General features: G+C 36.4%; 2 protein-coding genes across 3 annotated transcripts in view; both read left to right on the top strand.

Moving 5' to 3' along the window:
• LOC126966571 (protein patched) overlaps positions 1-3,698 on the top strand; it is a 37,777-nt gene extending 34,079 nt beyond the window's left edge. The window contains exon 16 of the mRNA XM_050810698.1: positions 162-3,698. Within this exon, the coding sequence (XP_050666655.1) occupies positions 162-446 (285 nt within the window). The 3' untranslated portion in view covers positions 447-3,698. The remainder of the gene's footprint in view (positions 1-161) is intronic.
• A 1,051-nt stretch (positions 3,699-4,749) lies between these two features.
• The window catches only part of LOC126966572 (voltage-dependent calcium channel subunit alpha-2/delta-3), a 126,826-nt gene continuing 109,005 nt past the window's right edge, over positions 4,750-22,570 (top strand). For both annotated transcript variants that reach the window (XM_050810699.1, XM_050810700.1), the window contains exon 1: positions 4,750-4,952. In XM_050810699.1, the coding sequence (XP_050666656.1) occupies positions 4,873-4,952 (80 nt within the window). In that variant the 5' untranslated portion in view covers positions 4,750-4,872. The remainder of the gene's footprint in view (positions 4,953-22,570) is intronic.

Here is a 22,570-nt window from a genome sequence, read left to right as displayed (position 1 = left end):
AAAATCTTCCATTAATAATTTTACTAAGAAAACATAATTCAGAGTTTATATATGAACCATATAATAGCTTTTGCGTCATATAATAATTAAAATGTAACGATTGACATTCATATGAAAGAGAAGTATAATTATTTAGTCATTAATGTATTATTTGTCCACAGGTTACTGCAACAGCTAACATCAAAGTTGAGGTTGTAACGCCGGGCGATAGAAAATCACGTAGATCGTATCATTATTACGATCGGCGTAGAGATCGTGATGATGACAGAGAAAGAGACAGGGACAGGGATCGCGACCGAGAAAGAGACAGGGATAGAGAACGGGACAGAGACCGTGATCGTTCCCGGGACAGGCGAGACAGATACAGAGACGAAAGGGATCATAGAGCTTCACCGAGAGAGAACGGAAGAGATTCTGGCCACGAGAGCGATTCATCGAGACATTGAAACGAAAATTATCGATAATCGAGTGAGATTAGAATTAGAACGTTCTATATATTAAAGAGATATAGACGAAGCTATTTAAATAAACAAGAACTTTATATTTATTAAAGATAGTGTTATAAATTTGTAGACACATTTTGACAGTGCTGTGTGAAATTAACTATTAAACGAAATCGGCATCTTTACCTAAAGTAATGGAGTTACTTTTTAGTTGAGATTAGTTTAAACGTGTTTTTAAATCCATTTATGTTAGCGTTATGCCTTAAGGCAAGTATTACGAGATTTTATTTTAGGATTTCGTGTAAGTTGAGGCTATATTCGTGCCTAGAGTAATATCGTGCTCCGAGAAATATGACTAGAGTGTACTCTAGTTGCCAAATTGAAGAATCATTCGACAAATGGACTTGCATTGTTGGTTAAGGAACCGTAACATTATTTTATAAATCTATTTTCTTTCAAGGTATACGCATAACAATAGATACTACATAGGTTGTATGTTCTATGCAGTCTTTCTAAAATTATATACTTTAATTTATTTAAATTATAATGTAGTCTGTCGACCTATATTTTAATATGCAATAAATTTTAATAAAAATTTACAAGATTAGCATGAGACAGTGAAATCTTCGTTTATCTTTTAACGAATAGTACACTCTTGTAATGTAAGAAATTCTACTTTTAGTGGCTTTACTGGCCATGTAAGGTAAGACTAGATGTTAAATACGAAGTGTCTGCATAGTTAAAAGTATGACAGAGTATATATCCAAATGGAGACGCCATTGTAAGGCGCGTATAAAAAATAATTATTGTAATAGTAAAAGATACATAAACAGCTTGGATCGTAATTTGTTTGCGTTATTGTTCATTTATAAACATACTAGCTGACCCGACAGACGTTGTTCTGTTCATAATTAAAAAAAAACTTGGAATTTCGTAAAATCCGTTCTTAGCTGACCGTCTTTAGCTCTAATGGTTCCAGAGATATCGTGATGAGTGACTATTTACGTGGAAATCTCTTTTATATATATAGATATTTTAAATGCAAAAAATGTCTATTTTAGTAGCATTCTTTAAATTTTTGTTTGCATAGAATGAGAAGCATAAGCAATGTTAGGTATAAGAAGTGAAAATGTTGCTCTTCCGCAATTTGTATATAGGTATTATTAAATCAAACGTCACGGGATAATACTGTTCATAATAAAGTTATTAGGGAGAGGAATCAATCCCCTTTATATAATACATCAAATCAATGTAAATTCAATTCAATAGAACTATAAGTATTCTCTCAGTACTATAAAAGGTGCCTCTACTTAACTCCGTGGCTCGAGTAAAACAAACTATATATTTAATTAATTGCTTATGCGCCTGGGGTCTCTATTTGGTTAAATAATCTAAGTAAAATTAAATATTGAAATACTTTAATATTTAAAATAGCGTCAACAAGTCACTTGTACGGAGTGCTTCATTTTGTTTATCACTCTTGTGTGTTCCTATCTGAAGACATTGTTACACATGTAAAGACTGTGCTACTTTAATTTATCGTTATTATTATTTATTATCTGTCAATTAATTAATTAATTTTTAAAAGTGTAATCAGTGAGTCGGATTTATTGTACAAATTAATTTAGGTGTATATTACTTAAGGCATTTATTTATGAGATTACTAAGATATTTTAATACATGTATGTAAATGTTTTAGCTGTAGTTTGATGTTAAAGCTCATGACGAGTAAAGACTGGATTTGAATGGCTTTTAATTAACACATAAAAATTATTTGAATCGAATACAACATGTTTTGATACACAAAATTATTTATTTCAGTCTCAATATCTTGTATATTTACCCATTGAAAATAGATACACATGCATATTCTGATTTATAACAACCCCGCCATTTTGTTTTCAAAATGGCCCAGTGTTTTATGTAACAGCATCTTAAATATATTAATTCGAACAATGCTATTTTTAACTAGGCATTATTTATATGAAGTCAATTCTTATCATACCTCATCGAAATTAAAAAAGAAAAGTGTAAAACCCAAGGACGTCAATACTGGAGTGAGTTTTGAACAAATGACAGGAAAAAACGAGGGAAATAATGTGGAGATGCGGCCATTATTTGTCTCTTTCTAGGATTTAGTTAGGATTCCCACCTCATACGCTTTTTCTTTGTCTATGTACACTACAGTTCTAGGAGACAGTAATTATTTAAGAAAAGAGACAGAGCGCTTTTGCTCTACGTCCGATCTGAAACCGATCTATGGTAGTTTACGCAAAAGATCCGGCTTCCGTCATCCGATTTTTTTCCGTCAACCTTAGAAATAGTTTTACGACTACATCGGGTGGTTTCACGGGTTCAGATGGTATTCGGATCGGACGTACTTCGAAAGCGCTCTAATAATATTGTTGACGCTTGGTTTTTTTTTTCGGATTGGTTAGTTTTGTATTGGTATTGCTCCATTCTTTGTCTATGGTCAAAACAAACCTTACCTCATTTTTTCGTCGTCGAAGCGTTGTGACTATGCGCAAAGTACTTATTAGTTAGTTTATTTAATTTATCTGTATGCAGTATAGTTAGACTCTGTAAATATTGTAATTAAGGTGAATAATGTAACGCACAAGTAACCTATCTTATAAGGCAACATTATACTTGTGGTCTGATCATTTTATATAAAATATGACGTATTGTCAAAAAACTAGAAAATAAACGGATTTTTAAATGATGTCAATTTTTTTCTTCTTGTTTTTAATTCTACAAAATTTGCATTTCAATACACCTATAATGAAATACAGTATTCATAGAGAATGTTTTTTTCTTTTCTTAATTTACAAAATTACAGATTATGAAATCAATTTAAGTGCAAACAGACGCTCAGAATTGGTTTTGTAATATTATTTGATTGGAATCCATCTATGCGCGGTATAACAATATTATACCAAAATATTACTGTAAAACTAAAATTGCCACTTTTAAATTAAATTTGTTGTCCAAATTAAACTTAATTATATACCATTCACGAACGTAATACAAAAAAATAATAATAAAACAAAATATCAAATTAAAATACCGGATTATTGGACGGACGGTATAAAAATGTACTTATGACAATAAAATATAAATGTTACTAGTATTAACTGTGACTACAAAATATAAAACGTAACAAAAATGTAAATTAATTGTATTATAAAAAAATAATATTTTATCTGTAAATATTACATTGTTTAATTTACATTAAAATAAATCATGGTCAATTTCTATATTTTTTTTATTAACTTGGCTAAGTTGTCAAGTATTAAACACTAGAATACCACTATATTACTGACCTCTAATTATTAATAATATCTGAACGACAGAGCCTTGCTCGGATTTTTTAGAATATACAAAACATCAAAAAACTACTAATAGGACATCTGGGTTCGAACCGGGGTCTTCTGCTTTCCGGAACACCCCTCAGAGCTATTATAGTCTTGTATATAGTGGCGAAAGTAACCACTGTATTCTAATGTTATTGTAGCTGTTTCTCATTAAAACACGGATTAAACAACATTTTTTAAAACCTAGCTAGGTCGATTTCTCGCCCCCGAAACTACTTGTATACTAAATTTCATTAAAATCGTCGCAGCCGTTTCCGAGATTCAGAATATAATATATATATACAAGAATTGCTCGCTTAAAGATATAAGATATCTATTTAATATATTGAGATATAACATATAAATATGATAAGTTATAATACATATATCTGAAGTAAAGAGAGAATAAATCAAAGGTCGTTATTATCCCTCACCTATCTGTGACGACCCTGATTGGAAGCAATCACAACCCCATACAATTATCTTCACATTTAGTATTATAATGGAGGGCGGATGAATTTTGGCGGCAACAACGCCTGCGACATTCCTTAGAAAAGCACAAGCGCGGGAATCAATAAAGGATTTCCTGGCGGCGAGCCCACGCATGTGCGTCGCGGAATGGTGGCCAAAAGCCTGTAGCTTCGACCACTAATTTCCGATTTCACCCCTCGGCTTGCCTCTACGAAATATACCCGGTATAAGTTTTAAAAAGTACATAAATCATCGTGAGTGATCGGGGCCCTATGGCGGGGTAGTTTAATTGTGTCCGGGGTAAGGTCATAGTCGCCAGTGACCCTCAACTCGGAGTACGATCAAATAAATCTTAATAATAAGGTTGCGTTATTGGGCGTATGATTCGCGCGCAGCGTCAGTGCGACGGGACGCGGGCGGGGGGCGGGGTGCTACGAGCGGCGGGCGGGTGTGATTCGCGCGCGACACTCCGCTACGCCCCAGTCCCCGCGCGCTACGTGCACTCTCCATGACTCAGTGGTTATTACGGTGTTGTTGTTCCATGTAGCACTGTGTGGTGACCTGGTGACATGCGGCCCGCGCTCTGATAGTACACTGTAGCCGCCATGTCCCGACGGACGCTGCTTCTCCTAGTGATGCTAGCCGCCGCGCTGGCGAACCAGCTAGAAGACATTCCTCATAATGAGTAAGGATTTTCTCATCAATACTTAATAATCCACACAATCTATTATTATATCTATACAATAAGATCGCCATTCAATGCACATTATTCGAAGTATTTTTAATCTAGTTTAAAAGAAAATAAATTGAATAAAATTAGATCAGTACTAATAATAATCATTACTATATAAGTATACCTAGTCGATATACTAGAAAATAAGTACTATATATAAATGAAATCAAAATTATGATACAGTTATGAGATGACTATTATGCAATAGAAAGTGCATTGCCCTCGATGCATCTAAGCACAAAAATTTTTTTGGCTACCATTCATTAGGTGATCTATATAACAGATCTTTTGAAGATTTTGTAGAGAAAATTATGAATGTTTTTCAATACCGGAGCTGTGGCTTTTAAGGCTAAGCCAGGGGTAAGCCAGACACGATATTATATGATCCCTTTGACCTGTTTTGACTGTGGAAAACTTTATTAATGCGATGTGGATCAGCTTAGTTTGTAAAGCCACGCCAAGGTAGTGATACGTAAATATAAAATTAATGTGTTTGTTAGTACCCTTCCTGTATACTTATTATTGAAGTTTTGGTTACGTAATTTATATACAAAATATTTATAGATTGACTGTATGAATAATAATACAATTTGAAAACACGTTAAGTTTTAGTACTCTTGATGAATGAACTCTTAGTACACGTAAATACTACACTCAACAGATACAAAAAAAAAATAACAGTATAACGGGAGTACCGGCATAAGTGAAAACTTCAACATTAACCTTGTGCATTTTTTAATATTTTGGAATGGTTAGGGAATAATTTCGCACGTTTTTTTTAGTTCTCAGGAGAGTACTATATAGTATTTATGTGGTTAAATACAATATTCTGTTATTGCGCTATCGTACACAAAAGATTTATTATTTATTATTTTAGATTAAAAAGTTTATCTCAGAAAAATCAACATTCATCCTATAATTTCAATGATTGTCTTTTTTTTTATGGAAGAGCAGGACAAACGAGCGTACGGGTCACCTGTTGTTAAGTGATCACCGCCGCCCATACTCTCTTGCAACACCAGAGGAATCACAGGAGCGTTGCCGGCCTTTAAGGAAGGTGTACGTGCTTTTTTTGAAGGTACCCATGTCGTATCGTCCCGGAAACACCGCACAAGAAAGTTCATTCCACAGCTTTCTAGTACGTGGAAGAAAGCTCCTTGTAAACCGCACTGTGGAGGACCGCCACACATCCAGATGGTGAGGATGATATCCTAACTTGTGGCGTGTCGTGCGAAGATGGAATTCGGCGGCAGGAATTAGGTAAAACAGCTCTTCGGAACACTCCCCGTGATAAATTCGGTAGAAGACACACAATGAAGCGACGTCTCTACGCAACGCCAAGTGATCCAGCCGTTCACAGAGTACTGGGTCCCCGAAAATTCGCGCTGCTCTGCGTTGCACGCGGTCAAATGGATTGAGCTGATACTGGGGTGAGCCAGACCAGAGATGACAGCAATACTCCATGTGTGGCCGGACCTGCGCTTTGTACAGCGCTAGAATGTGGGCCAGCTTGAAGTATTGCCGTGCTCTATTAATGACGCCCAGTTTCTTTGAAGCCAATTTGGCTTTGCCCTCCAGATGGCCACGGAATTGGCAATCGCTCGAGATTTCGAGACCCAGTATTCCGCTACTAGGCGAGGCTTTTAGGGAAGTGTTGTCGAAGAGCGGTGATGCGACAAATGGGGTTTTTTTAGTGGTAAACGCGCAAACTTGAGTCTTCTGGGGGTTAAATTGGACAAGGTTCAATTTACCCCATTCCGCGACCTGCTCAAGAGAGGACTCGATAGAAGACACAAGTTTCTCCCGGCACTGGTCGACGATTTCCCGAGAGAGACGTGCATGGCCCGTGTATACGGCATCACCAGTGCTGTCATCTGCATAGCAATGAATGTTGGAGGTGTCCAACATATCATTGATATGCAGAAGAAACAGCGTAGGAGATAGCACACAGCCTTGGGGCACTCCAACATTCACGGGCTTCGGGTTCGAGCAATGTCCGTCGACAACGACCTGTATGCTGCGCCCAGTGAGGAAGCTGGAGGTCCACTTGCACAAGCTCTCGGGAAGCCCAAATGATGGAAGTTTAGAGAGGAGCGCCTTATGCCATACACGATCAAAGGCCTTCGCTATATCCAGGCTAACTGCCAGGCCTTCCCCCTTGATTTCAATAGCCGCAGCCCATCTATGTGTTAGGTATACCAGAAGATCACCTGCCGACCGACCATGGCGAAACCCGTATTGTCGGTCGTTGATCAACTGGTGACCCTCTAGGTATACCAAGAGCTGACGGCTAATTATGCTCTCCATGATTTTGGAGAGCAGGGAGGTAATAGCAATAGGCCTGTAGTTTGCCAGATCCGAACTGTCTCCTTTTTTTTGGATCGGATGGACAAGGGCTGACTTCCATGAGTCAGGGACTACGCCTTTGGAATAAGAGTGCCGGAATAAACGCGTTAGCACCGGCGTCAACTCAGGGGCACACGTTCTAAGCACGATTGGAGAAATGCCATCCAGCCCGCTCGACTTCCTGACGTCCAACGAAAACAGAGCTTGCTTAACAGTTTTCTGTCTGAACTGTACTTCAGGCATAGAGCTCTGACACCGCGGGATGGTCGGCGGTGTTTATCCGTTGTCGTCAAGAGTCGAGTTGGAGGCGAAAAGAGCGCACAGGAGATCGGCTTTCTCTTTTGCCGTATGGGCCAGGGTGTCATTCCTCATGTGCAACGGCGGCATGGACGGCTGGCTGAAGTTACCAAGAGCAGCTTTCGACAACGACCAGAACTTGCGTGTTCCGGTCGGGTAACTGGAAAGCTGCTCGCCGATTTTGACGACGTGTTTTGACTTTGCACGGGCGATTTGCCGCTTAAAAAATCTGGAAGCACGGTTGTATTTCCTCTTTAGAACTATGCAGTTCGGATCCTTTGTGCCCAGCGCCGCAACCCATGTTCGATACGCCTGTTTTTTGCAGTCAGATGCTGCTTTAACTGACGCATCGAACCAGGGCTGTGATCTGCCACCGATCGGTACTACAGAGCTTGGTATAAAAATATCCATGCCCTGTAGTATCACATCGGCTACTGCAACGGCGCAGGCACTAGGATCATCCGAAGGGAAACAAACCCTGCTCCAAGGGTAGGATGCAAAAAAGGAACGCATCCTATCCCAATCTGCTGAGTTGTAGTGCCAAACGCGGCGGGTCGCTGGTGGTCTGCGACGTGGGCGTCGTATAGGCACTACACTCCTGACCAGGCAATGGTCGGACGTTCCGAGAAGGGCGTCGACAATGACCTGGTAACCATCGGGATGTGTAGTCAGCAGAAGATCTAATAAGGACGGCATGTGGCTATCCACATCCCGGAGCCGCGTTGGCGACTCAACCAATTGGGACAGATCGTACGCCAATGCAAAATTATGCACAGATCGCCCTGCGTAGTCTGTGGTACGTGATCCAAGCCATTCGGCATTGTGTCCGTTGAAATCACCTAAGACTACGATTTCAGCGGAGGGGATCTGTGCAAGCACGTCGTCAATTGCCGCTTGAACGCAGCCCATGAGATGATCGGTTTCTGCGTTACCACTATGGGACCTGTAGACACACGCATAGATGCGGACGCGGTCCTCTAAATCTACGCGGAGCCAGAGAGTGGACAGGTCCCTACCCTCAAAATTGCCGAGACGGCGACAGCAGATATCCTCCCTAACGTACACACATACCCCGGCATGAGGCAAAAAATTGTGCTCAATTTTGTACCCGGGGTACGTTAAATATGACGTATCGCTAGGTCGAGATATCTGCGTCTCCGTAAGGAAACACAAGGCCGGCTTCGCCGTCTCAAGGTGGTGGTGGATGGCGTTTAAGTTGGAGTGAATTCCCCTGATATTGCAAAAGTCCACGTTGAGTGTGGAGCGGGGTGCCGTGGTGTTACTGCCTCGTTTGTCCTTGGTCATGCGCGGTACTGTGACCTCCCCAGAATACGAAGGGCAGCCCGAGCTAGAGTGCTCGGGGAGGGATTCTCCGACTCTGGTAGAGCCGGTACCCTCCTGGGGTACTATCTCTTTAGGGACCGCTTTCATAATCTTTGTTGGGGATGGGGGGGAATGGCCTCCGGTCCTCGACACTAACCTATGCGAAACATAGCGGCACTAGGCCGCTACTTCACGCCGGTATTCTGTGCGAGTGTGGTAATTAACCCGGACGAGTCTGGCCCGATTGTGCTGACGTCAAAAGACGGCTGCGTGACTCTCCCACTTCTAAAACTTACGAATTTACGATCAGGTCACGTGTCCTGATGCGAGTTTAACATTTTATACCCATCCAAAGAAAAGCGCTCAACGCCGTTAATTAAATTTTCACTTCAAAAAATAATAAAGGTTTTTATTTTCGGTAATTTAGTATTTTCATAAAATATTTATTTTTTAATAATAATATATAAAAATATTTAAATTCGCGAGCGTTACAACCAGAGCCGGAACCCCTCATGCCCGATCATCCCCATGACCGATTTCGGTTTTTTTGTATGTCACGCTGAGCCACATGTGATCCTATCATCTAGACTCAAAAATCTGTAGAGTCGACGTGACTGCACATTGGATATTTTTTATAAAGACCGATTCTAGGAAATATAGGAAAACACAAAAATATAAATTTGAAAAAAACCGTCTGTCTCTCTGTAGTTTTTGGAAGATGTTCTCAATTCGATTAGTATTTTTTTATTTATGTACACCGATTACGCTGAGATTTATGATCCGAATTTCGTGTTTCTGCGTATTTAGTTTGATGCGCAATGCCATTTGGTCCCATATAAATTTGACATAGATTGGCCCAGTAGTTTTCATTTTAGGACCATTTTTTATGAATATTTTTTTACGTGGATCATTTTATTATAGTTTGTGTACTGTTTTTTTTGGAATTTTCATTTACATTAATTATATATTACTATTACTAACCCGTTTGCCGAAGGTTATTTATACCTTTAATATTAATAAAATACTATTATTTGTGTATGCTACCTATTAAAAAGTTTGAAGTCGGTGCCAAGTCAAATGTAATAACAGGTACCTACACTCGCCACGCGTGACTTTGAGCGGGATAGCTTCGTCTAGAACCAAACAACCCAAGGGCAGGCACTGACTTAAACCCTAACTCATATATTTTTATAACTGACTTGATTTTTATTTCTGATTTTTAAAGTTTTTTTTACGCTTTTACATTGTTTACATATTATCTTGGTGACTAGGTTAGCAGTTATCGAAGACGTGATAAGCGAAGGTCAAATAAACATCACGTGCTGCATTTTTATTTAAATATAATCTGAAATAATGGGTAGGATCAATGACCTTATAGAACGCCATTGGGTAGGATACATAAATTATTTTTCCTATTATTGTGCGCAAAGTTTGATTTTGCGCATGCATTTGCGTTCGCAAAGTAGGTACCTCTTTCCCTCACGTTGACAAGAGCGTGCGGGAATGTTTGAAAATAATAATTATAAATAATGGTCGAACTTTTCGCAACTCAATAGGAAAAATAGTATACGATACTCGTGCGCACGTAGGTCATCCTGTACTCGTAATGCTGCGTAATGTACTGTATTTTTAGGTTATAAAAATATATCATTTGAGACTGATGATGTCATGTGAACAATCCTTTTATGTTCTTGTGATTCTGTTGTAAGAGGGAGCGAGAGGTGATGATTGGGTAGGAGCAGCTGATCTGAATACGTATCTATCAGATTAAAAAGTATTTATTTAGTCCGTTAGAAGGCATAAAAGACATTTATTTTCTCAAAATTGATTCCTTTAGAATTCTATTTGAAGTCATATCTAATATACCTACTAGGCACTACTACCGCTTCGGAAACAAATGGCACTCTGAAAGAGAAGAAGCGGCGCAAGAAACTCTCCCAGCATTTCTTTTGCGCTCTTTTTAATCAAATATACAATATTTTATTATCATTGCTATTGCTATAAAATAATCATATTCTAGTCTCTGGCTGCCGGATCACTAAATTAATTTATAGATAATGCCTGAACAGTGGTTGGGACTTTATTATAAAAGTGTATACATTTACCCTTAAAGTTATTATGTATCTTATGAAGCCTACTAGAATTAGTTACAAGCAATCCCTTATTTCTAGTGAAATAATAATGAAAATCACTATTAAGAGCAAAAAGGTGACGTTTTTTGTGAACGTATATTAAATTTTCATAAATGTACTGACAATGAACAGGCACAATATTTATTTCTTTAAATTTTTCTTTGTGAGAATGATGTTCTTATGCCAGCTAGGATACCAAACCGGTTGCGTATTATTGCATAAATTATTTTTACTGATCGGATTCCCTTAGTCGACTGGAGCCGACTTTAACCGAACGAGCATTACATAGACAAGTTGACAACAAAGTCTTATTTAACAGAGACAAATATTTTTTATTTATCATGCGAAGGTATGCAATAACTTGGTTCGTCATGCTCACTGAATGGAATTGCTTACGGCGGCGTCCTTTCCAAATATGTGCGAAGGGAACGATGGCTGGTCCATGCGTCAACTTGTGAACGGATGCTGCTTGTGGTGGTTGGTCGGTTATGATCAACCTGTTACAGTTAATAAATCATTATATTTGTAAGATGCAATTACTAATTATGAGAGTAATCACGACCATCATGGTTGATGGGAACAATGAATTCAAGTTCTAAAGGTTGATGCATCCAATATACGATAATTTATATTTAGTATAGTTATAAAGTTATAGTTTGTAGTTACGGTTTAGCAGAGCTTTTCTCAGCTGAAAACTGCTTTTAGCGATGAAGCACTATTTATAGCAAGCAAAACGTCTATTTGTAGCTGGCTCACAGCAAACGAATGTGATCGTTTCATAGGCAGTGACGAATTTTGTGATCTTAGAGCATTTATACATCTAGATAGATTATGATATCTGTGAAAACGTCATAAAAAATTTAGTTAAGATCGAACCTCTATTTTGAGCCTAACACAAGTGTCATACAAATCGCAAATGTAAGACGTAGCTTGTCACGCACATTTACGTAATATTCCTGGCCAGATATTATCGGTTGTCTTACAGCATGAGACTCTATCTAGACGTATTATCTAAGTTTGTGATTTTTTTTTTGGAGAGGAGGAAAATACATTTGCGTATTGAAGACCCCAAAACGGAACCCATATGTCGGGCTCAGGTGTAAACAATCCCTACCGACTAAAAATCTCCTCTGTGCTGATAGCCCTAAAGACTAGTTCCGCGAAGCCGGGGCGGGGGCCTTGGAGGCCGAAAATGTAGCTTACAGGCGAGGGTGTCTCGTAAGGAGACTAGAACCTCGGACCGCCTGCTCACTGGATGGAGAGAAGATCACTAACGATCTAAAATATCTGTTAGTCCAATGGAATCTACGTAAGTTTGTGATGATTGCTCATCCACTGCCATAAAAAACAGAAACATTACGCTATTCTCCGTAAGATCGGAACAGACAGACCGTAAGACCTGGGCATCTTGATTGCCAGGATCCCAAAACGAGCGTATACATCAAGGTGAGCTGAAAACAAAAACAGGGCGCGGGTATCGCGAGAAATGTCGTTTTGTAAATAGCGATTGGTACAGGACCATTTATTTGCTGCATGTTTTTCCCGGCAGCGGTGATCACTTGTCAGGTGAAATAGACGCTGGATTATGCTCCTTTTCCATTAAAGTTATTGACGAACTATGTATGAATTCTGAATAACTTTAGGTGAAAATCATGTGATCCATTTTGCATATAGTCGAGACATGGCCCCTTGTGAATTTTTGTTCCCAAAAATTGAGAACACGATCAACGATTTTCATTACCAGAAGATGCTGTCGAAGAGTTTTAAATAGGTTACCACACAGGACTGCCGGAAATTTAATTAACTTATGTTTATTCGTATGAAACAGTGCTTTTATTCTAATTAAAAACATTTTGAGAAACAATAAATTCCTTTTTGATAATTAACAATAATTTATTCCTTTCCATTCAGTTTATACTAGCTGAGACGACAGACGCTGTTCTGTGAATAGAAAAAAATATAGTTTTCGGGAATAATGTAGTCTGAAGCTTAAGCGTGAGTCTAACAAAAACGTATATCTGAATGATCATACCCTTCAACTATCGTTCCTTGTTTGTGGTAGGCAAGACGGTCGTATCGCATCAAACAACTATATGATGTTAAAGAGTAAAATATCTAACTTGTTTAAAATGATAAGGATCAATAACGTATTTTTGTAAACAGCTTTTACATTACCACTTTATAATTAAATGGATATAGTATGTTATCCTTAAGAGATAGGCATATGCCATCGCGGACTTGTCCTATATAAGATGCACAATTCCACCATACATTATTTTGTTATATCTTTTGAGATAGCGATTTTATTTAAAGCTCCCAAACTGCTTACTTTAATCCGACACCTCCAACAAATATGCTTAATGTATAATAATTAATAAACTATATATCCTTCCTCGAGAACCACACTATCTATTGGTGAAAACAGCAGGAAAATCGGTGCAGTAGTTTTTGAGTTTATCGCGAACAGACAGACAGAGAGACGCGGCGGAGGACTTTGTTAATGTGTTAATAATATATAAAGTGATGCGTAAAACATGTGATCTGTTATTTAACGGTTGGCTTACGGCCGTTTTTAATAACCTATCTATCATTAGTTTAACTTACTAGAGGTAGACAAATCTATCCTTTTACGCTTACTCACATTTCAATAACCTATCGACATAAACCATTGGACTTTAACTATATTGGATATAATTAGGGATAGATAAGATCTTGTCAGTAAACAGTGATCGCAATGTATCCGTTACTAGAGATACGTTATTGAAAACGGCCGTTAGTTGGTAAGAGCACTTGAGCGTATCCCAAGAAACGCGGATTCAAATCCCCATCCTCCATAAATTTCTTACAAATTAAATTTGTATATTTAATCCCAGGAGTGAAGGAAATCTCTTAAAAATAAGAAATGTCTGTTATTTATTAGTTATTCAGAGATAACACAGCTGAAAAGTCAGTTATTTTTTCAAAATTAATTCCATGAAAATTATTTTTAATGTCATGAAAATGGCACTCTCTTTTTTATATCAGACGGGGCACATGGGCAAGATGCTTACGTGACGGGGAATGGTAAGAAAACCACCCATAAACACCTGCAATACCAGGGGTCGAGAGACGCGTTGTCGTCTCTCTTTTGGTCTCCTCTTTTTATATCGTTGAAAAGCCGTGAGAGAAAGAATTTCAGTATTCTTTTTGCGCTAATTTCAAAATAATATCATTTTTATTTAATTTAATTTTAGAATTGCTGGGTAGGTTATTTTCTCCAAAAGCACGCGTGGCGTAAAATTCATCCAAATTTTTTAACCGTTTATAAAAAGCAAAATATATTAACAAGAATTTTTCGTTCATTATTATTATAAATAAGATTAAAAATTATGTATTGATGGTCATGAAATGATAAGTAATCAGTAGGTAGTAGTCACCTTTTAGGGAATGATAACTCCTTTAGAAATAGCTTGTTTGTATTGAAACACCAGATCCTTCTGGAAGCCTGCCATAATAATTCTTTGTTCTAATTCCATTCATTAATTTCTCTGAACAAACTTTAATTGCCGCCTAAATGATGAAATCCAATAATTGCGTCACTCAACATTTTCTCAACGAAAAACTTCCGTAAGACAGTCTCAAGTAGCAAGATGACACAATTCCGAATACATGACCTTTCAGTACCGATCCTGCTGTGAATCATTTTACAACTATAGCTTTTGTCCGAATGCGGCAAACATCAGATTGTCTGTGTCTAGTTATCTCTACTAATATTATTAATGTGAATGTAAGTTTGTTTATTACGCTTTTACGCGGGAGCTACTAAATCGATTTTGATGTTATTTGGTACTGCGATAAACTAGAGCTTGGGAAAGGACATAGGCTTCATTTGATCAAAAATCCATGGCTCCCGTGGGATTTGTGAAAAACTGAAATTCATGATGAGCTATATGGTATAGTATAATAATTAATAATAATTCATAACTATTCATGAATAAATATTTAAAATTTCAAGCATTCACGGTTTTTTCTGTTTATACCTTCTTATTTGTTTCTAAATACATAATTATATTGTATTACGCCTCAAAATAAACATGAGCATTGCGTCTAAGCACATCACTAAATAGACAAAATACTTATACCTTTTTTTTAACTTCACCTAAAAGTAACCATATTTGTCAAATATTCATTCTTCTAATCTAGCTTTTCCCTTTCACGGTTTAGATTACGAGATTGAATTCTTTAGCTAAATTGAAAATATTAATGAGTTTTTCACGCAATCAATAATTCTATACCGAACCCAAGCTCCTTAATAGAATTCCCGATAACCTCTACTTATCTAAATGCTAATATTAATAGTAACTTTCTTTGTTACACTTTACTCATTCACTCAGATGACAGCACTGGTGATGCCGTATACACGGGCCATGCAGGTCTCTCTCGCGAAATCGTCGACCAGTGCCGGGAGAAACTTGTGTCTTCTATCGAGTCCTCTCTCGAGAAGGTCGCGGAATGGTATAAATTGAACCTTGTCCAATTTTACCCCCAGAAGACTCTAGTTTGCGCGTTTACCACTAAAAAAACCCCATTTGTCGTATCACCGCTCTTCGAGAACACTTCTCTTAAAGCCGCGCCTAGTATCGGAATACTGGGTGTCGAAATCTCGAGCGATTGCCAATTCTGTGGCCATCTGGAGGGCAAAGCCAAATTGGCTTCGAAGAAGCTGGGCGTCATCAATAGAGCACGCCAATACTTCAAGACGGCCCACATTCTAGCGCTCTACAAAGCGCAGGTCCGGCCACACATGGAGTAACGCTGTCATCTCTGGTCTGGTGCACCCCAGTATCTGCTCGATCCATTTGACCGCGTGCAACGTAGAGCAGCTCGAATTGTCGGGGACTCAGTGCTCTGTGAACGGCTGGACCACTTGGCGTTGCGTAGAGACGTCGCTTCATTGTGTGTCTTCTACCACATTTATCACGGGGAGTGTTCCGAAGAGCTGTTTAACCTGATTCCTGCCGCCGAATTTCACCTTCGCACGACACGCCACAAGTTAGGATATCATCCCCACCATCTGGATGTGTGGCGGTCCTCCACAGTGCGGTTTTCAAGAAGCTTTCTCCCTCGTACTACAAAGCTGTGGAATGAGCTTTTTTGTGCGGTGTTTCCGGGACGATACGACATGGGTACCTTCAAAAGAAGCGCGTACACCTTCCTTAAAGGCCGGCAACGCTCTTGTGATTCCTCTGGTGTTGCAAGAGAATGTGGGCGGCGGTGATCACTTAACACCAGGTGACCCGTACGCTCGTTTGTCCTCCTATTCCATAAAAAAAAATACTCAACCAGTAGTGACGACAAACACGTCGACAGGGGTACAGAAAAAGATATATTAAGGTTCTATTCATCTAAAGTTCCCAAATAGCTGTTTTAAAATTGTTACTCTATCAATAGCCGCAAATTCACATTTTAACCTTTAACCTCCGCCGCTATCTTTATCGGATGCAAATAACACACATCCTCTCTCTACCCACACAAACATTTCACCCACCTTCAACCTGTATAGGTATATTTCTGTTGTATAACAGAAATAGAAATAGGTTATTTTTAATTAAGTTTAATGTAATCTTAATTTATTTAAATCGACTTTACTCACGATTCATGGTGTTGGTATCGACTAGATCAGACCATTGGGGGGTTTTTCATCAGGGTGAGTGTAATGCGTTTGTTACGGTTTTCAGTACGTCCCGTCTCACACTACGGATTTGAGCTCGTAGTGCGCGGCTTCACAGAGCGGGGGGCGCGGGGTAATAATGTCTCACGAAAGTTTTAATAATTTAACCGTTTCTTCTCACAGCGTGCCAGTGGTTGTAGAGATTTAATTGACGTCAAAAAATATTCGAATGGAATATATATTAAGAATATAATTCCTTTTAAAAATGATAAATACATATTGAAAACCAGCTTAGATTGAGCCCGCCTATAATAATAATTTAATTAATTGCAGGGCCTATCTTTTACCATCAGTTGAACGCCTTGCTCGTCTTATTCCTTATTTTCATTAAAAAAAAGGCGTTTATGGAACATCGAATATTACTCAAGCGAACACATCTCTAAGGTCGAGTCTACAATTTCACATTCTCTAGTCAAATGTTTGATTGTTTGATCAATGTGTGGTGCTACTGGTTTAGTTAACAATAGAGAATTTGATAATCTCAGCGTTGAATCCGCTTTCAAGATTCGAATGGTCTAACCGAATGCGCCAACTCATCGCTTAACGTCGCGTACTTAATCGTGTGTCTCTTGCTATATATATCACGAAAAGTGAGAATAGGTGTTTGACTTGATTCCTACTACAATAGAATCTTAATTTTAACATGTACTTTCAATTTTTTTTTACGACGATAAGGAGCGAGCACGACGTTCAACTGATGGTAATTGGTATCAATTACCATCAGTTGAACCTAATTATGTATTTAGAAACAAATAAGGAGGTATAAACAGAAAAAACCGTGTATGCTTGAAATTTTAAATATTTATAAATGAATAGTTATGAATTATTATTAATTATTATACTATACCATATAGCTCATCATGAATTTCAGTTTTGTTAGGGCGTATGCCCTGCTCAGTAAAATGCAGTGCCGTTCAGGATTCCTGAAGAATCCAAAAATTGTGAGCGGCACTATGATTGTGCTCGTCACCTTGAGACATAAGATGTTAAGTCTCATTTGCCCAGTAATTTCACTAGCTACGGCGCCCATCAGACTGAAACACAATAAATTTAACACATTAGTGCTTCACGGCAGAAATAGACGCCGTTGTGGTACGTATAATCTAGCCGGCATCCTGTGCAAACGAGCCTCCCACTTGTCAATTGCTTCGTCCTTTATGTAAATGTAATTGTTAAGTATCAATCTTCCTTTTGCTATATTGATGATTTTAAATGAATATTGTTGATATTCACGACAACTATTTTCAACAAAACAAGTTCTACAAGTCGGGGATAGTGAATGTAGTTGAAGTTTCAACAAAGGTGCTTTTTATGAAGGTACTTGATTTTGTCTCTCTCGATAATCATGTCAAAGGAGCGGCCCTCGTAAATTGTATGTTGTTTTAGGGGATATTTTTATCAATCGCGCTTTATGTAAACATTTGTTATTCCGGTCTCAGCAAGAGAGACAACAAAACTTGTTGAAAACAAATTTTTGTTAAGTTTTAGACAATTTGGATGTTTTGATTTTTTAAATTTAAAATGATTCAAGTCGGTATTGTTTATGTATATAAATAAACAATTTAATAAGTATTTAGAATACGTGTTTAGTTTTGACATTATATTTATAACAATGATAGAATCAAATACAATTATCTTATTAACCTATTAATAAGGTTCTATTGACAAAGTTTGAGAATGTTTGTTGCATCACTTTACATATTATATTGTAATTGAAATGATTTGTAAATCGATGAAAATGTAAATCTTGATATAAAAGAGTGGCAATGAGTTTCTTACTACTTCTTGTCATTAGCTCAACCCTTTACGAAGTAGCGGTAGATTCAATAAGAAAAATATTTTTTTGACATTCTTAAGTGTCATTTCCGTGACCTACGTGAATAAAGTTATTTTGATTTGATTTGACAATAGCTGTAGCAACTCTACGGGCAACAGTGCAGGCAAATTTCACGTAGTTATACTTCTTTCACTTGTAATAAATTTATATTAATAATATTAATAAAATAATGTTAGTAGTTGGTTAAATAGCATTTGATTTATATTCGAATTTAAAAAAAATATTCTTAAGAGATTTCCCTCACTTGTTGGATTAACTATACAAATTAAATTTGTATCGAAATTCCAACTCATCGTCCTTAATATTTATGTGCACATTAAATAATTGCATCAAATTAAATATTACATATAGAACTAACTGTGCAGAATTGCTAGAGCAGATTGGCTGACGAACAACTCTCAGCTCCCAAAGGCGAGGCAACATCCTTGAAATGGAATCAGCAAAATGTAATTATAGACAGTCCAATTTTCTTATTAGAGCATGGAAACTTTATAATGAAGTTAATAGTGTAACACACAAAATTATAATGCCTACTACTCGGCTAAGTCGAGTTAGTAAGTCTTTTGTGGGGCGATGTATATGCTTTTACAACAAGATCCCAGAAAATGTTCAAAACAAAAGTATCACGTTATTCAAAAGAAGTGTTAAAAAACGTTTGTGTGCTAAAGGTTACTATAACATAAATGACTCTCTTAATGATACCACAGATTGGGAATGGAGTGACCACCCACAGGCTGTTAAATAATAAGTTTAAATGTACAATATTACTTTGTAAAAATATTTTTTAACCGACTTCAAAAAAAGGATTCCGATTACGATATTGATAACTCTTTTTTTATTTGAAAGCTGGTACTTCCCGTGTGGTCCCATTGTAATTTGGTTCAGATCTGACAATGGCATCCATGAGAAAACCATCAAAGTCTTAAATATGCTATACATAATAATAGCAAAGTGGATGATAAATTTACGAATAACTCAATATCGCGCCAATCGATTTCGATGATTCTTTTTTTATTGGAAAGGATATAATTCAAAGATAGTTTGGTTAGGTTCTGATTACGGAATTCATGACAAAGTAACGGAACACTGTCTGTAATCAGATTGCAAATCACTTACGTTCATTGCTGCATTGAAAAATTTAGTATATCTACACATATTTAGACAAATTGTTAGTTACTTCAAATTCACTAAAAATCATAAAATAAAAATTAACAAAAAAAACAACCGCCTTAAAAATCATTATTCCAAAACAATAGATATAATGCACTAAAAAGTATAAAAATAATTGCGTATTTTTAAATAATCTAATTCTAGTTACGATTATTGTAATTTTTGGAGGCGGTGTCATCATGTTATAGGCTGGATATGCTTGAGTCGTGAGGAGGCGAGAGCGGGTCGCGGCGGAAGGACACCGATTCCAAAAATAACAATAATCGTAACTAGAATTAGATTGTATAAAAATACGCAATTATTTTTATACTTTTTAGTGCGTTATATGTATTGTTTTGGAATAGTGTTTTTTTTTTGTTAAAAAATTTTTTTCCATTAAAAAAAAAGCCCACTGAGTTTGTTGCACCCGTTCTTCTCAGGTCTGAGGCATTCATTTTGGAATGGGTGGTAGTTTTTGACTTTCAATAAGTGATGTCACATCTTATTTTGAATAAAAATATTTGAATTTGAATTTGTATACGACCTTGACCTATTCTAGACAACACCACTCCAATTAAGACGTCAGGTAAATAAAAACTTTTACCCATATAATGTAAAAGTTGGTTATTATTAATTATAGTTTTTATTATAATATATTATTATTTGCACATATTAAAATTTTCTAAATTTATCCATTTTACTGTCGTTCCTATATATATAACTTGCCAATTGTGCTTTCAAGGCTCGTGGCTTTAAATTCAATAAGTTATTTCAATTTTTGGATTACTCTATATTGACCGGTCTAACGATTCTTCATCTCTAATTCTTAAAATTCTCGGACCAAAGCTATCAAACACAAAATTTTTTCACAGATGAATCTATTGTAAATGTATTTTCTAACCTTTGCCATCACGACAAACTTAAATTTTTCTTTAGACTTAAGTCTTCTTCAAAATATGTCATAGACACACACACAAAGAACAAATTCAAGCTTTAAATCTACTTAATATTCATCAATGAAGACTTATAAAGTTTTTCAATTGTCATTTCTAAATAACAGCCAAAGAGAATCGCATTTAAGTAAGTTTGAGTATTAGAAAGAACCGACGAGAATCCATTATATTTTTAATGTTAATTTTTTCTTTACAATATTATACGATTCATTTATACGTCATATTTTAAAATTTTAGATATGCTGTGTTTGTACATTAGCATATAAAATAACTTTTAAGAATTTTATATATTTCTTTTTTCACATCCATTTTAATATTATTTTCACGTTTCATTTATTTAATGTATTGTGGCATGGTCCCCGTAAAATTTTGTGACTGTTTCATTCCGATAGTGTTGCAAACAAGAAAATTAGTCATGATATATAGCCTATCAATTAGCCAATCACGTCATTCTTAAATTATAATAGTTCATACAGACAGATTTGTTAAATTGGTGTCAATTAGTCTCAACAAAAAAACATGTTACAACAGACAGAGCCCTCAGATCTATCTAGTAGTTACTAACCTACCTTTACGAATGAGAGACTTCATATAAATTGTAGCAAATGATCTGTGAAGCGAAGAAAGTCGTGGGCTGCGGTCGTGGGTGTGATTGTAGTATGATTTACTAGTAACGTAGCAACGTAGAATCGTAGCGTCGTAGCCGCCTAGCGACGTATCAATGTAGCTACGTAGGCGTCACACAACAACACAATTTAACTGTATTATGCCTTCAAAACTGATATTAATATTAGACTTGATCACTTTTATATACGTCTAAAAATTATTAATTAATTAAAGTAATTAGAATTATTCTAATTAGTACTGCATTATAATAAATATAGATCGTTGTAGTTTATGTGTTCATGTATACAAAAAATTAAATGTTGTTTAGAATGTCAAAATGTCAGTTTGTTTTTATTCTTATCTGCCTAACTAATAACACGGTTAGATATCTGATGTTAGATATGTATGACTAACTAAAGATTTTTGAATTCATATATATGTTTATTTTAACGGTGAAGGAAAGCAGTGAATACCTACACAAAAAAGAAAATTCGCTGGCGCCTATTAGATATGTATTATTCATCTCTCGTCACTCATATTTCTTTTATTATACATTCGCCCCCTTGTTATTAGTCGTAAGCTATGTACTTATCAAAAATTAGTCAATTAATCAATTACTAGGTGACCCGAGAGACCTTGTTCTGTACATAATATATAAAACACATTTTTTGATGAATTTGTCAATAATATTTCATAACATCAAGAATTATTTCGTAAAATATGCTCCCTGTTGTTATAATGAAATTGTTTTACAGCAGAACTGTAAAATCGTGTGTCAATAAGGAATAATAATAGGAAATATGTCCATACAAATGAAATATTGGAAATAAAAATAATTTTAGGTGCTAAATCAAAATAAAACTATCTTATCTCTCAAGTTGGACTAAACTGCACTCCATGAAGTAATCCTCATTAAAATCCGTTCATTAGTTTAGGAGTTCACTGGACGCTGGATTGATATATTTTAAGATTAGAGATCTATTTTCCTTGAGTAACCATCTAATTAAAAATATATAACTAAATTTATTGAAATATTTGCTTTTACTGTTTCAATTTAAATCTATGTTTACAAAATCAGGTTTATTGAAAAAAACTATTTTTAGAAGGGATTTGTGAAATTATTTAAGACGTTAATTCAAGATTATATAATTGAACACAATAATTATAAGAGAAACAGAAACAAACGACAGAAAATTATTCAATTAAAATTAATGATT

This window comes from Leptidea sinapis, chromosome 10 (genome assembly GCF_905404315.1).
Source record: "Leptidea sinapis chromosome 10, ilLepSina1.1, whole genome shotgun sequence".
NCBI classification, from domain to species: Eukaryota; Metazoa; Arthropoda; class Insecta; order Lepidoptera; family Pieridae; genus Leptidea; species Leptidea sinapis.
Note: the sequence above shows the minus strand (reverse complement) of the source record. Positions and strands in the feature narration are given on the sequence as shown.